Source organism: Mixophyes fleayi, chromosome 7 (genome assembly GCF_038048845.1).
Source record: "Mixophyes fleayi isolate aMixFle1 chromosome 7, aMixFle1.hap1, whole genome shotgun sequence".
Taxonomy (NCBI): domain Eukaryota; kingdom Metazoa; phylum Chordata; class Amphibia; order Anura; family Limnodynastidae; genus Mixophyes; species Mixophyes fleayi.
In genome coordinates, this window is record NC_134408.1 from 62,184,674 (window position 1) to 62,199,392 (window position 14,719).

General features: G+C 36.0%; 1 protein-coding gene across 3 annotated transcripts in view; it reads left to right on the forward strand.

Moving 5' to 3' along the window:
• MYO1B (myosin IB) overlaps positions 1-14,719 on the forward strand; it is a 172,366-nt gene that overhangs the window by 87,487 nt on the left and 70,160 nt on the right. For all 3 annotated transcript variants that reach the window (XM_075179930.1, XM_075179931.1, XM_075179932.1), the window contains exons 8-13: positions 351-449; positions 1,056-1,159; positions 4,667-4,814; positions 7,076-7,194; positions 7,980-8,066; positions 10,050-10,115. In XM_075179930.1, coding sequence (XP_075036031.1) covers positions 351-449; positions 1,056-1,159; positions 4,667-4,814; positions 7,076-7,194; positions 7,980-8,066; positions 10,050-10,115 — 623 coding nt within the window. The remainder of the gene's footprint in view (positions 1-350; positions 450-1,055; positions 1,160-4,666; positions 4,815-7,075; positions 7,195-7,979; positions 8,067-10,049; positions 10,116-14,719) is intronic.

The window sequence follows — 14,719 nt, forward strand, 5'->3', positions numbered from 1 at the left end:
ATATTCTGATCAGCGTAGTGGATCCAAACACTGAGGGGCATAGCCAGTGATGTTACATTAAACATAATTGACTTTTTATGTTTTTTTGCCATGTTTACTTTTTGCTTTATATTGGAACTCTCTTACTTGTGTTTTTTTTGTGATGGAGACTGAAGAATATACTCCACAGCACTTGAATTTTATTTTATTTTTATTTTTTACAAAACTGTGGTGGAAAGTAACGCCAAGACTGAATGGTGCATTTTACATGAGTGATTCATATTGTTTTAACTTGTTTTGCTTAGCTATCCTTTGAGCAATCAAGGTTTTTAGTGTAACCTATTGGTAATAGAGTGTACTTTTCTGTCTAGATCTCCTAGAAAAGTCCAGGGTTGTCAGACAGCCAAGAGGTGAAAGAAATTTTCATATCTTTTATCAGATGTTGTCTGGAGCCTCTGAGGATCTTCTAAGTAAGTATATTTGTGATCATGAAATCAACTTTTATTTAAATAAAATATAATACACTCCAAACCAGATTTTGTTTTCCTTTTATACACATAACCAGTTTGCATTGTTTAATGTACTGTATGCAAGCTGACTCCTTTGTGCCACATCTACCCAAAATTAATAATAAGATTCAACTAATTCACCACAGTCGTACCAAGCTTACTTTGAATTTCTATATCAAATTTTAATTTTGCATTTGTAATTAATTTAGATTATCTCATGGTCACGTCAGAAATTAAGATGCGCTGGGTATAAGACAAGCTGGGGCCTCTGCTGTGCATCACGACTTATATGCGGCCCTGCTGTAAGGTATAGGGTAAGCCATTCTGGGAGAGCGCCTTGTAAAGTTCAACAGAAAGCTGAGCTATTGGCATAGATCACACTCTATACTGGTTGCTCTTTCCCAAGCAAGACTAATAAGCATCCAAAGGAAATCAATTCTATAGACCTTCTGTCAATAGCTATGTGTGAAATGTTTTTCTTCTATTTTGTCCTTTTTTTTTTTTTTTTTTTTTTTTTTTTTTTTTTATTAATACAGTGCAGAAAAGTTAAAATCATATTTTTTACAGGTAAACTGAAACTTGAACGTGATTTTAGCAAATACAACTATCTAAGCTTGGATTCTGCCAAAGTGAATGGTGTGGATGATGCATCAAACTTCAGAACTGTCAGGGTAAGGGATGGAATGTTCCATAAGGTTTCAAGCTGTGACATAATTACACTTATTGTTGTATATACAACGTGAGTAGCTTAAGAAAATACTTAGAGATCAATTCACCAAAGATTACAATCTGATATTGTTTGGCATTCACAGAGATAAAAAAATGTGAAGTACTACCTATTTGGGGAGTTCTGCTCGCCAAATCCAATGGATCCTTCGAAACCGTAACTGCACTCACGGTTGCCTAACTTATTAGTGTTTGGTGACCTATCTCACCATGCAAATGAGAGGTTTGTGAGGAAAAGATTTAGACAACCCTTCTGCACCCCAAGTATGTAGAGCTCCACATCTTAAAATTTAGCATTGACTTGCGTTAAGGTTTGGGCTGATATACTCTTTAAGTTCATATACCCCACATTTATCTCAAAATATGATGCATATAGCTCCATGTGGACTGTAACCCAAAGCAAATATCTGACTGTTTTCTATGACTTGCTTGCTATTTGCACAATTACCTTTTTAACATAGATAACTATAAAAGATAAAAAAGAAATGATGTTTAAACTAATGAAAAGGGGTTTAAATATATAACAATATGGCATAATCTAATCTCCTTGTTTAGCTGCATCACATATTAGGGCTAGCATATTTTTTTAGGCAGCAACTGAAGCCTAGATGAAAACAAGTATTCTCTCATCTGTTTGCCATCCTTAGCTTTTTGGGTACTAAATGCTGCTATGAATGTCTATTCTCACTTGCTCTGTTTATCCTAATGCCTCGAGAGTCTGAATTTTAGAAAAAAAAGGCATCCAGAGTTTAAGATTTTTAGTGGCAAAATGAGTTTGGTATGCAAACTCCACAATACATTGTGTGTGTGTGTGTGTATATATATATATATATATATATATATATATATATATATATATATATATGTGTGTATATATGTATATATATATATATATGTGTGTGTGTTTTATGTTGTGGGAAATCACATGTTCTTGCTATGCCATTTGCTTCAAGAAGAGTACAACATCACAATCAGCATAATGACAGCACTGCAGTACTTATCTAAGGTCTTTCTTATGGTTACAGCACTTCTATTAGAAAGCCATTTGTGGCATAATTATGTTGTTTTTGTCCTTTTATAAAATAGGCTGCATGTTTACAGTGAGCTACCTGGCATTGCCAGTTAATCTGTACGTTTTCATGAGCTGCCCCTAAGTGGAGCCCAGGGGCCTGGGAGTAGATAAAGGCACTCAAAGGAGAGTACTGATAGCACAGTAAAGGCAATTTATGGTGAAAAATAAATACATTAAAACTGCATACTTAAGTGATAATTAAGTCTTTTATCTGGATGTGTCTCTCTGCTTCCCATCTGCATAATGCCAAAGGTATGGATCTCTAGAGAGAAAAGGGCAAAATAAGACTACTTCTGTAGTATTTTAGAACAGTTTGTATATAAAACTGTGTACTTAAATATAATCTATAAGGAACTATCGGTATAGCCATTTGGATCATAATCCTTCTGGCATCTGTATTCAGCTTCACAAGTTTCTAAGCATAAAATGAACAGGGACAAAACGACCACTCGTGTATTATACATAAAAAAAAATATATAAAAAAGGATTAAAACGCCATGTCTATCGGTGGTATTGTAATCATCATCAGTTTTTTATATAGCTCCACTAATTCTGCAGCGCTGTACAGAGAATTCCTCACTTAGATCAGTCCCTGCCCCATTGGAGCTTGCAACCTAAATTTCCTAACATATACACACACCGGCCGAGAGACTAAGGTCAATTTGATAGTATGTTTTTGTAGTGTCTGAGGAATCTGGAGCACCCGGAGAAAACCCAAGCAAACATAGGGAGAACATACAAGCTGCACACAAATAAAGCTTTGATCTGAAATTGAATTTATAACCCCAATGTTGTGTGGCAGAAGTTCTAACCACTATTCTAGCATGTACAGCCCCAAAATGACCTAGATTGAAGTAGTCAAATGGATTTCTAAGCTATTGTTCCCAAAAGAGTCTTCGTAACAACTGCCTTATTTTAGAGTTAAGGGTAAATTCACAGGTGCAATTTTGGCAATACCATTTTGCAACGGAGAGCAATTTTTAAATGTGCAGACAGATTTAGACTGGGTAGGTGGTGGTGGTGGTGGTGGTGGGTGGGTGTAATTGCTATCCTAACTCAAATTTATATAATAGTGTAAAAATAGGGCAGATCAGTATTTGTGTGCTATGTGTAAAAGCAGGCAGTATTTTCCATGCATATGCCAAAAAATTGCATTTGCACCCCTTGTATCACAACAACATGGTTTGTCTGTGTGCAAATTTGCACCTTTTAGCTGGATTTGTTCCTAACCCTTTGGAGCAAATGTAGCAATCTGTGTTTTTTTTTTTAAGACCGACAATTTTTGACAACTTGCCATCATTATTTAAAACTGTAATTTTATTAAAGGTAAAGACCATTGTTTTAAATAATGATGGCAAATCTTACAGAATCGGCTGTTTTAAGTAACCGCCTATAGTTATATTTACCTCATAGTCTTTGTTCTATTTTTAAAGTGCAACATCTTAGCATGGCATGTTTTGTGTTTATTATTTTTGTTTTGTTATTTTAAATGCACTTTAGTGTTGGATAATGCTTTGGTATTTTTATTGTTTATAGAGCGCCACTATATTACAAAAGCTGAGGTGGTGCAGTGTACTTTAATGAATTTGTCAAATGTAGGAAAAATGTTTTATTACAACCAATGGTGCTGTGTGGGATTGTGTGGAGATTGGCATGGTGTGTGTGTGTGTGTGTGTGTGTGTGTGTGTGTGTGTGTGTAGAACTGTGAAAGGGGTAGATTTTGACATGAATACTATTCGATTATTGATAATTCGTTATTGCTGAAGCGTTTATGGGCTGATGCTAGTTTTTTGAATATTTGATCTGAGACGTTATTGTAATAAATATTATAGTAGTGTAATACATAGTTGCCTGCTATCACGGAATGTCCGGGAGACTCCCGCATTTCTGGGGGAGCAGGGCAACCTCCCGGCTCTCGTCCCAGCAATAGATTGGTGGGGGGAGCTTAATGACACAAATATTGCATCAACTTAGCCCCGCCCCCTGCTGTAATTGACCAAATTTGTGACATTCGTTTGGGGGGCGGTGCCAAAATGATGTGATTTGTCAAGCCTGCCCCCACATGCCTACCTCACCCAGGATCTCCCTGAAGCCAACGAGGAAAAATTGCCAAGTATAGTGTAATATACTAACTTATCTAGGAAATACAAGTGGTGGATAAAGTAATAGAAACACCCTGTATTAGTGGCACTGAATTTCTGGTCTTATTGCAACATTAAAATAACTTGTTTTGATTGTTTTTGTGTTATTTTTATATCTTATATAGCACCAGAATCAAAGCGTTCATTTTATGTGTAAATGTCTATATTGGAATAGTTTTATTCTTGCCCAGTTTAAAATTAAGTTTGACTCTTGGGTAACATTCTATCTCTTTTCCCAGAATGCTATGCAGATTGTAGGTTTTATGGAACATGAAACACAGTCCGTCTTAGAGGTTGTAGCTGCAGTGTTAAAACTGGGAAACATAGAGTTCAAGCCAGAATCTCGTGTCAATGGCCTGGATGAAAGTAAAATTAAGGATAAAAATGGTAAGGACACTGTATAAATTATACAACTCTGAGACCCTTTAATAATTTAAACAAAAAAAATGTGATCTTTAAACAAGTAGACTTTGTTTTCATTAAGTGATCCAGTAAATGAAAATTATAGCTTAAAGGCTGTACTTCCTGGAGAACAAATTACAGCTTTTAGAGAGACACAGTTAACTTTTCAGCAAACAAATAAGGAGCTTGTTTTAAGAAATAATTAAGTGGGTGTGGTACTTGGCTATTCATTTTCAAAGTGACCACATCAGGACCACAGACAATAGAATACCCTGAGGAAAGAATGCTTTGTAAACCTTAGCATGCCTTTTTTGTCAGATTTTAAATTAAACAAAAATGTCCATAGGGAGAAAAAAAGGTGCATGTTGGTACTTGAAGAGCCCTTCCTTTATTGTCATGCTGAGTCAATTGACATTGATGACAGTGATAAGTTGGTGACTTGCTATCCTTACTGGACGCTCCCAACCATTCCTAAATATGGCACTGACGTGTGTGTGAATTGAGTCACTTTCAGGTGATTCAGCTCTCAGAGACTGTTGCCTTCCACATTTTATACATTGATTTATCATATCTAAATAATAGCAAGAAAGAAAGCTACTTTTTGTATGATGTTTCAGTTCTCCAGTTTTCACTCATTCTCAAGACTATTAAAAATGAACCTGTATTTAGGAAACAATGCCTATGCTTCCAAAATGACAATCAATATTTATCAGAATTTTATTTATTTCCCATTAAGGGATCTGGCATCCATTTTAACCAAATATGTCATTGCAGGATGTGTCTTAATGCACCGACATAATCACTCTATTGTGATCAGTTGATATGCACAGTAGAAATAGCTTGGTACTAAAAATATAAGTAATAAACGGTAACACCTCTGGACTTTAAAAATTGACTGTGCTACACAAGGCAAGACCGTAAATACTTAGCACTGTGTATTACATAGTACGTAGAAGAACAGGTCGACATAAACTAGTAAACATTTAACTTGCCATTTTGGTATAATGAAATAGTTAATACATGGCAATCAAATAGACAGACACATTTAAAAAATAAGTAATTTGCCTGATTTCATAAGAATATTTCAATACATTGTTGTTAATGTTTCTGGCCAGGAAAATAAGCATTTATCAACTACTTACATGCTGGAAATTTCAGATGACCTGAAAAGATCTTGTTTGGGTGCTGAAATCTCTCCCTCTACCCTATTCACTACCACAAATCTTTACAGAAAGCCACTACTGCTAGTATTTTTTTTTATTTTCTGTTAACTCTAAGGGTAGTGTCAGATGGGCGCTTTAAATTTTAGAACTTTTCCAGCTACAAAATCACTAGTGTTTATCATGCTCAATTGCTCCATGCTGTCACATTGCAGTGATCAGGAACACTTTCCCCCTCCACCACCCTCCCTGGCATACACTACATTGTTTAATCACTCCTGTGTAACACAAGAGAAATTGAGCAGTATGAAAGCTAGTGGTTTAATAGCTAGGAAAGGGTTAACGCTGAAAGTGCCTGTCTTTCAGGACTTCTAGTGCTGCAAAGGAGATGGCGAGTTTACAAGAAGGCAGCAGATAAATGAAAAATAAAATGTTTGCAAACCATCTGATACTTAGCTAGAGAATAGCATTTTTTGCCAGTTATTTTATTTTATAATGTTGTATACATTTTAGTACAGGGTAGTGTTCTGTATTCAACTTTAAATAACATTAAGATGATCTTGACTAATGGAATTGAGCTTGCCCTAAACAATGTGACTTGGGCAGTCAACTATTGGTACAGAATAAAACACTGCATTGACTTAATATACAATTCCTCTGGCTACATACTGTATATATTTGTAAATCTCTGTTCATGAGAATTGCTAATAATGGTGACGTTATGGCATGTTTTACTGAGTGTATGGATAACTAAAAATTGAGGTGAAACCTCCATGCAGGAAACTATTTGTATAATTTTGGTCTGACTGAAAGTATACTTCTATCCCAAGCCTACTTATGATCATTTTCTACCTCATTCATTCATTCATTCAATGTTATGTGCTACATGAAACTTAGATGATGTAACATATAAGGGACAGATTTGAGAAATCTTGTTCTATAGAATAAACACATCCAAAGTTTAAGTTGGAATCTTCTCATTTTGTTATTTAGATTTAAATATTATTCTCATTTGTTAGGAGCAAACTTTTGTTCTTGCTAACATGATTTGTCATTCATTTATTTATAAACATAAATGACTTGCAGAGCTGAAGGAAATATGTGAGCTCACAGGCATTGATCAAGGTGTGCTAGAACGGGCTTTCAGTTTCCGGACAGTGGAAGCCAAGCAAGAAAAGGTCTCGACCACCCTCAACGTTGCCCAGGTTAGTTATTTACCATTGAAATGTATTTATTTCAGTATTTATTACAAGCAAAAGTGTGTGTTATAATTACACTTGGGGGCAGATTCCATTGTCTGCGTTGTTCTTCAGAAAAACAAGGCCCTGGGATTTGACAGAAACGATCTGTTGATTTTATTCTCACGGCTTATAGAGCTGAGAGCAAAATTCAGCTGAGAAATTACCGTACTTACGGTAATAATGCTCAGGACGTTGTTCTAAAGAACAATGTGGCTAATTGAATATGCCCCAATGTATGAGTCTTTGTGAGGGCGAGTGTGTGTGGCTGGATACGAACAAAATTAGAACTGTTTGAGATGGTTGAGGTGCATGGACCCAGAGACATACAATTGTGCACTGATCTGAAATGGAACTGCCCAAACATAGTGGATAGAAATCCAATTGCAGTGTAGCGAAAAGCCCAAATGGCATCCACCGCACAGTGCCAGAGGAGCGGAAGCCTCCAGAGCAGTTGGCCCTTACATCGCTGTCCCCCCTCCCCTACAGCCGTATGTGCTGTCATGGTGGGAGTTGCACCACCAGATAGGTTATATCCAATTAGAGACAGTGTATATTGCAGGTATGTGACTGTTTACATAGAAAGACATAAATCTATAGTCACACAGTTTTCTTGTGGATTGCCCTAATATTGGACTGCAATGATGCTATTAAGTGTGCAGGTATGTGAATGCATAGGAAGACATAAATGTATAATCACATAGTTTTCTGTGCTCTTTTCTAAAGTTCCTTCTGCTATATTTTTCATCCAGGCATATTATGCACGTGATGCACTGGCTAAAAACATGTACAGCAGACTTTTTTCCTGGCTTGTCAACCGAATAAATGAGAGTATTAAGGTACTGTATATGTGCTCTTTTCACTGTTTCACAAAATAGTTCAAATATATTGAAAATTTAGACATTGTATTGTTACAAAACATTTAGTCACGGTGTGCGCCATAATTTAATAAACCTGCCTTGTCCTGTTGTTAATACCTCCTAATGCTAACACTGTTTCTTAATAGTACATAATAGCAACATTGAATGTCTGGGTAAGAAATGTTTATGCTGTCACATAGGTGAAGATTACTAACCTGTGGTTTGATCAAACTGCAGGTTTTAAAAGGCTTTGATGTATACCATGTGATTTACTAAAGGCTAAGCCGCCCAATTAAACACATTATTTTAAACTGCAAGGTTTAAAACCACAATTCTGATTTTTATACATGGACAGTAAGCTGTGCTTCTGACAGTCGAAATAAGTCAAACAGCTTACATTTTAAATAAATCTACTTTAAGTTTTCTCAAAGCCCAGACTACTCCTCATTGGTACTGGTCCTCTAGAATGGGGCCTGAAAAAATTATGGAGACTACACACCTAGAGAGTACCGGACCACTGCTGAGTAGTGCTGAACTTCTCCTGGTAGCAGTGGCCAGTGGGTACCAGGGTAATACACTCAAAATATAGTGCACACTCTTTTGCCTCTAGAAGTGTCAACATGAACATGTGCTCTTGCCATAAGAGAATGAACTACAAGTCTTGCTGCAGTAGATAAATAATAGTCCCCTTCTAGTATATTAAAGCAATAAAAGTACACCCGTAGTATTAAAAAAAAATATATATATTAATGCCCCCTGATTATAAAAAATAAATACATTACTATTGCTGCCTTAATTAATAAGTTGTATATTAAAGCAAAGATAATTCCCCCATAGTATTAGAAAAATAATAGTGCCCCCAGTAGTTTGTAAAAAATGATTGTGCCTCTAGTTTTACAACATATTATTTAATGCCCCTTGGTATAAAACAATAAATTACTATTCCCGCCTAATACATTAAGGGCCCCATCATTTTTAATTAAATGGTGCCTCCCTAATATATACTTTGCTAAAATCTTCTTCCCTTCTTGGTCCCACGTTACCCAAAGTAAAGATGGATATATGTGATAAAAAAACCCACCATATTGATTGAATGGAAAGCTCCAGAGGAGCACCTGTCTAACACAAGTAGACAGTTGAGAGACCACTTCTGATCAGCTGCCCGAATACAATTTAGGGGGCTTGCAAACCACAACACATCAGACGTGTTTTCAGCCTCTAAACCATAGGATAATAGATCCTGTGGTTTTGATCCAATGTATGGCGGTTTGAGAACCATCATTTTCTGCTAGTTTTCAGAATGTACTGTACACATGTATTCACATCACTAAGTACCTGCATTTAGAAATTGCCAACAATTTATACTACAACTGTTGCTAAAATACAGCCTTGAAACTTGTTTCTTTGAAAAAGATATTGGGATGGGTATTTAGAATGATACGAAGATCACTCATGTCAGATTATAAATCTGTTCTACAGATAATAAACTATTTTACTCTCCACTGTGGGCAATAAATTGTAACAAAACTAGTAGTGATAGCAACCGCTTTGGACCCAAGAGGGTCTGAGGTCCTGCTGTGACTTCAGTATACTAAGGGTTGCCTTTTTTTGGGTGGGGGATAGGGGCTTAACCCCTTTCTGACGGCATGTGTACTAGCGTGACCTATTGACCAGTTGTAAGCTTACTAATTCAGAGTGCAGTGATATCCCTACACAGCACACTGGTATGAATTCTGAACTAAAACATCTTTAACATTTATAAATTGGACACTGGTTCTTCCGCACCTTCAGGGGGACCTGGCTCAGATTTTGCAGTGGGGCCTCTTTCTGTACCACTGCCAGACCCCACTTGTTCCATTCTAGAAACAGTTTTAAGGTAGATGTAGACACAGATTAAGTGTGCTGCTGTGGTAATAAGTTAGATAGACAATAATAAATATACTATTTTTTTTATTTCCTTAGGCACAAACTAAAGTAAGAAAGAAGGTTATGGGAGTCCTGGACATTTATGGTTTTGAAATATTTGAGGTAAGCACTTTTTTTTTTTTTTTGCTTGGATTTGGTAATATGCTACAAGTAATCGATGATTCATTATATTTTGTATTAAAGTGTTTTCCCACCAAATATTCTATGTCTGCAAAAAGTTCAAATAATCAAACCCTTTCTTTGCCTATGAACAAGTCTGAGTTTTAGTAACCCTATTTATATTGCATCTGTATTTGTTGGTTAAAAATATATTCATGTGTGAAAGAGATTATTAAGTGTTGCACTATTACTATTTACTGGAACAAATGATAAGGTGAACTGTGTGTCTCCTGGTGCAGCAGTCATGCTGCCCTCCTCTGGCTGTGCAGTATTTCTCACATCGGGAGGAACAGTCAATTTTGCATATCTGCAAAATAAGGTACGGTTTGTGTAAACATAAATAGAAACAACCCATGATGGATGTGTTCATTATTTATAATATTTATGCTCCATACACAATTTTTACAGTAGTTTTTATGTCCCTTTTATATTTCATAAGTCCTCAGCAAGGCAATTTTCTATATGTTCTTCCTATTGCTGTAAATTTTACAGTAATTTGCCTCATGTTTCTTCCCAGCAATCATACTAATCTTGCATTATTAACAGTAATAACGTTGCTGAATTATTACACTTGGGGAAGGCCCGTTAATTCTGTTCAGGAACGTTTCATGTCAATCTGAAATATTGAATCGGGTATTATTACTACACACATCTTTTAAACATTGTTTTAAGGGCAAGATCACACAGCTAATTTTGGTCCTATATATTACCACTGGCTTTATCGACCTAGAGAAGCTGCTCACACACTTAAGTCTTGTTGCTACTGTTAATAGTTGATCAAAATGTTAGGTTGAGGTCTGTTACCCTTGTCCCTCGACGCAGGGTGGACCATGACATAAAGGATAAAAACTATAGTTGTGTATAGTTTCAATCTACTGGAAGAATGGCTTCTCACCTATTTTCAGTATAATACACTCCTGTAGAAATACTCTTGAATCTTTCCTTTTCTATAATTTTCACAGATTCGTCACAATCCTGTTTATTGAATGAGCAATACATTTTTATATTTTTACATTTATATTCTTGTTGTTTCAACCAAATAATGAAAATTAAAAGTTGCGCCTCTCACCCTTCCTCATTTATTACTATTTATGATGCATTATTTTTTTTCATTTATTTTTGCCACATATCTGCTATTATGGTAATGCTTTTGTTTTGCACTCAGTTCCTAAACTGTACTTGTGTTTAATTATTGACATCTAAACCATATTTGGTTAGTAGCTACACACATGGTGGAATGACTACTACATGTAGATTTTCAAAGAATGGGATTTGCCTGTGATTTCGCTGTATGGTTAATATTTTGATATTCAATACTTATTTTCAATTATGCTTATGTGACTTAGTGGCATTTACGAATAGAAGTTAATTTTTATACTTCTAACCCAGGGCAGTGGTTGAAGTGGAAATTTAGGGTGGTATAGAAATTGTAGGTGAATGGAATTTGCTAGTTTCACAATCAAAGTAATAGAAGTGGCCGCATGGCATACCACCATGTACCATCCCTCTTTGACCACTGACCCTGGGAATGAAGAATGTGTGTATAGCTCCCACTTCCTTTCATAGTGGATGTCTTCTACTGTTTACTCCTCCCTGTTAGGTTGACACTGATTTTAGAGTTAAGACATCAGACAAGAAGTGTCAGCAACATTGTCTTTTTTGAGAGGGAGATGCACATTGTGGACTTTTTGGTAAAGTGAACGATGACTGTGGTGTGCTGTGTAAGAGGAAGAACAAGGAATTTACATTGGAAGTTCTTATAGAACCAAGTCTAAGCCAAGAATATATGGATTCCCCTAAGTGGAATGTTTGTGTATAGTGCAATATATAATAATAATCCTTATTACAGTAGTACACTAGTAGACATAGCTACTATTTATTGTCTGTGTGTAGAAGAGGTTGATTTCTGCCAAGCAAAGTGTTTAGGAGTCCTGGGATTTGACGCCCACCCCTGGATCTATGTGGCTCACAGGGAATATCTTCGTTTGCCCACCATCCTTGTATCTGCTACTACTACTGAGAGCTGATCAGCCTCCTCCTTCTTGAGACTTACTGAACAATCTTTTCTATAAAAACTAAATTAGGTCAGCCATAGTGTTTTTTGTGTAGACATTCCTTCAATGTCTGCTTCTCTAACCTGTATACATCACATGCACGTAATAGTGCCGCCCTAGCCTTCAAGGCCACTGGATTGGAATAGTTGCTGCCTATGTCTGGGTATGACAGAGGTTCACAAGGTTAGTACCAGGGATATAATATTCTTCTGTTTCCTATAATGGCAGTGTATACTGTATGATCCAAGAGTGTGCTGCACATCAGTTGCCTCTTTACAGATCTGGGAAGTAAGGGCCGGTCTACCTTTAAAGAGGGAACAGAGGATATCTTTGTCTATATATTTGTGGACATTTTTATTTTACATGTGATCCTTTTTGTATTACTATGCAGCTGTGTAAACTGCAGTCCATCAATGAAAACAATTCCACATGTTGGTATTCGTCCGTTGTGGCAGTGGCTTTGCACATTGAGATGTGGTAAATAAATAGCATGGTGTGCTATATTTTTCTTAATTCATGGCCTCTTAAGAATTCTAATTTTGTACATCATCATCTGGTAATAAAGAATTTTTAAAGGCTGTGAAAATATATTTTGCAATGAGATTCAGCCTCGGTCTGCAATTTTAGCTATATTCTGATAATTACAATTTTATACCCTTCAAACAGCCCTTTCCAATCCGTTAGACACTGTGACTGAGGTCTGGCTGGAGTCCTGCTTGAACTAGCTGCGTGTGCATACTTGATGAAATGAATGTGTGTAGGGTGAAGTGGAGGCAGCCGGCTTATGTCAGCAGAAAACATTCTTTAGCTGTGCTGAGCAAGGGAGATAACAGTAGATTGTTTGATGTAATACTAGGATACAGCTTCGGTTCACATATTATTCTCTGGGAATAAAACCACTATACACAAATGTGTTTCTTTTTTAGATGTTGACACCTATTAGTGGTTGTAATGGGGCTTTTCTACTAATTCACTTTAACATATTGTTATTTATGTAAGCAAATTGCTATTTTTATTAACTGCTTTCAGCAGTGATTACCTTTTTAAATTCCTTTTGGATATAGTTTCAAACATTTTATGTACCTTAGACTTTAAACCTTTTATTTGGCCCTGTGCTCCCATAACCGCTAATGATGTAACGTTATAGTGCACCTAGGAAGGCATCTGCTTAACAGTCAAGTCCATTGTCAAACTGTAGAATTTATCATCCCAGCAAAAGTATATTCCAAACTTTCTATTAGAAATTTATATTAATATGAACATTCTTATATGATGTCCACACTTCCCAACATAGACCTATTGCCTTTGAAGAGGCTGGGCTAGCCCATTATTATATAGCAACATCTGCACCATGGAGACAACTAGCAAACCGACATGGTAACTGAAACTGGGAAATGGTGTTAAGCTGGAATGAAGTCAACATGGGAAGGCTGGCTTCATTTATAGATACTCACATATGTTTTATTACTTTGACAGATACATGATAATGTGTATTTGTGAAAAACATCCAATTGTTCTGTCCTGATGTTTGCTTCCCTTCAGTGCTTTGTAAACAAATGTTTCTAACATTAGAACCAGCAGCACATCATGGAAACAAGCTGTGCAAGGGCTGGGGAGGGCAAGGCCTCGGATATTTCACATATCTTTTTAATTTTCCCACAATTGCTTTGGTTAGGCAGCAGTGCTTCAAGGATTATTTTTGAACATCAACAACCTTTTTTTTATTTCACTGTTGACTTCCTTTTTGGCTTATTTTTTAATTACAGCATTCCAACAGAGTTATTTATAATGCTGACAATCTTCATTTTATATTGCTTGACATTAGACCTTTTATATTTGTGACAACAAATTATTATTTATTGAATACTCCCAGACATGACAGATTGTCCAGAAAGATTATCTTCATCTGATTTATAGTAGACATATTGATCTGTTTGAATGATGGCTACCACAGAATGTACATGCTGTAAATATACAGTGTGTTGTATTGCTTTGTATTTAAGAATCAAATCTGAGTTTTTATATATATATATATTTATATTTATATATATATATATATATATATATATATATATATATATATATATATATATATATATATATATATACAGATCTATTTATAAATGCCCCAAGGGAGACTGTTTTGAGGGAAAGTGGGATGAGGAGATTTGAGCAGAGAATTGGTACTGTCCATGTGACAGGAGGTATCATTAGGAGTTTTATTAAGCCCAATACTTAATAAACAGACGTAAATAGGGATCTGTTTAAATATAAAATGTAAGTAGGCTTGTAGAGAAGACCTGTTTACTGGGGAATTAAGGGACCACAGTATAAACCAATGGCAGAGGCCCAGGAATGCTGCTGCAGGCCATAGCTATCCTGTGGAGGGGCATGGTCATCCATTTTGAGAATATGTAGCCAACCCATGGAGGGTGAGACCAGTGCTTAACAAATGGGATAGGGATTAAATGTATGTTAAACAATAAATAACCA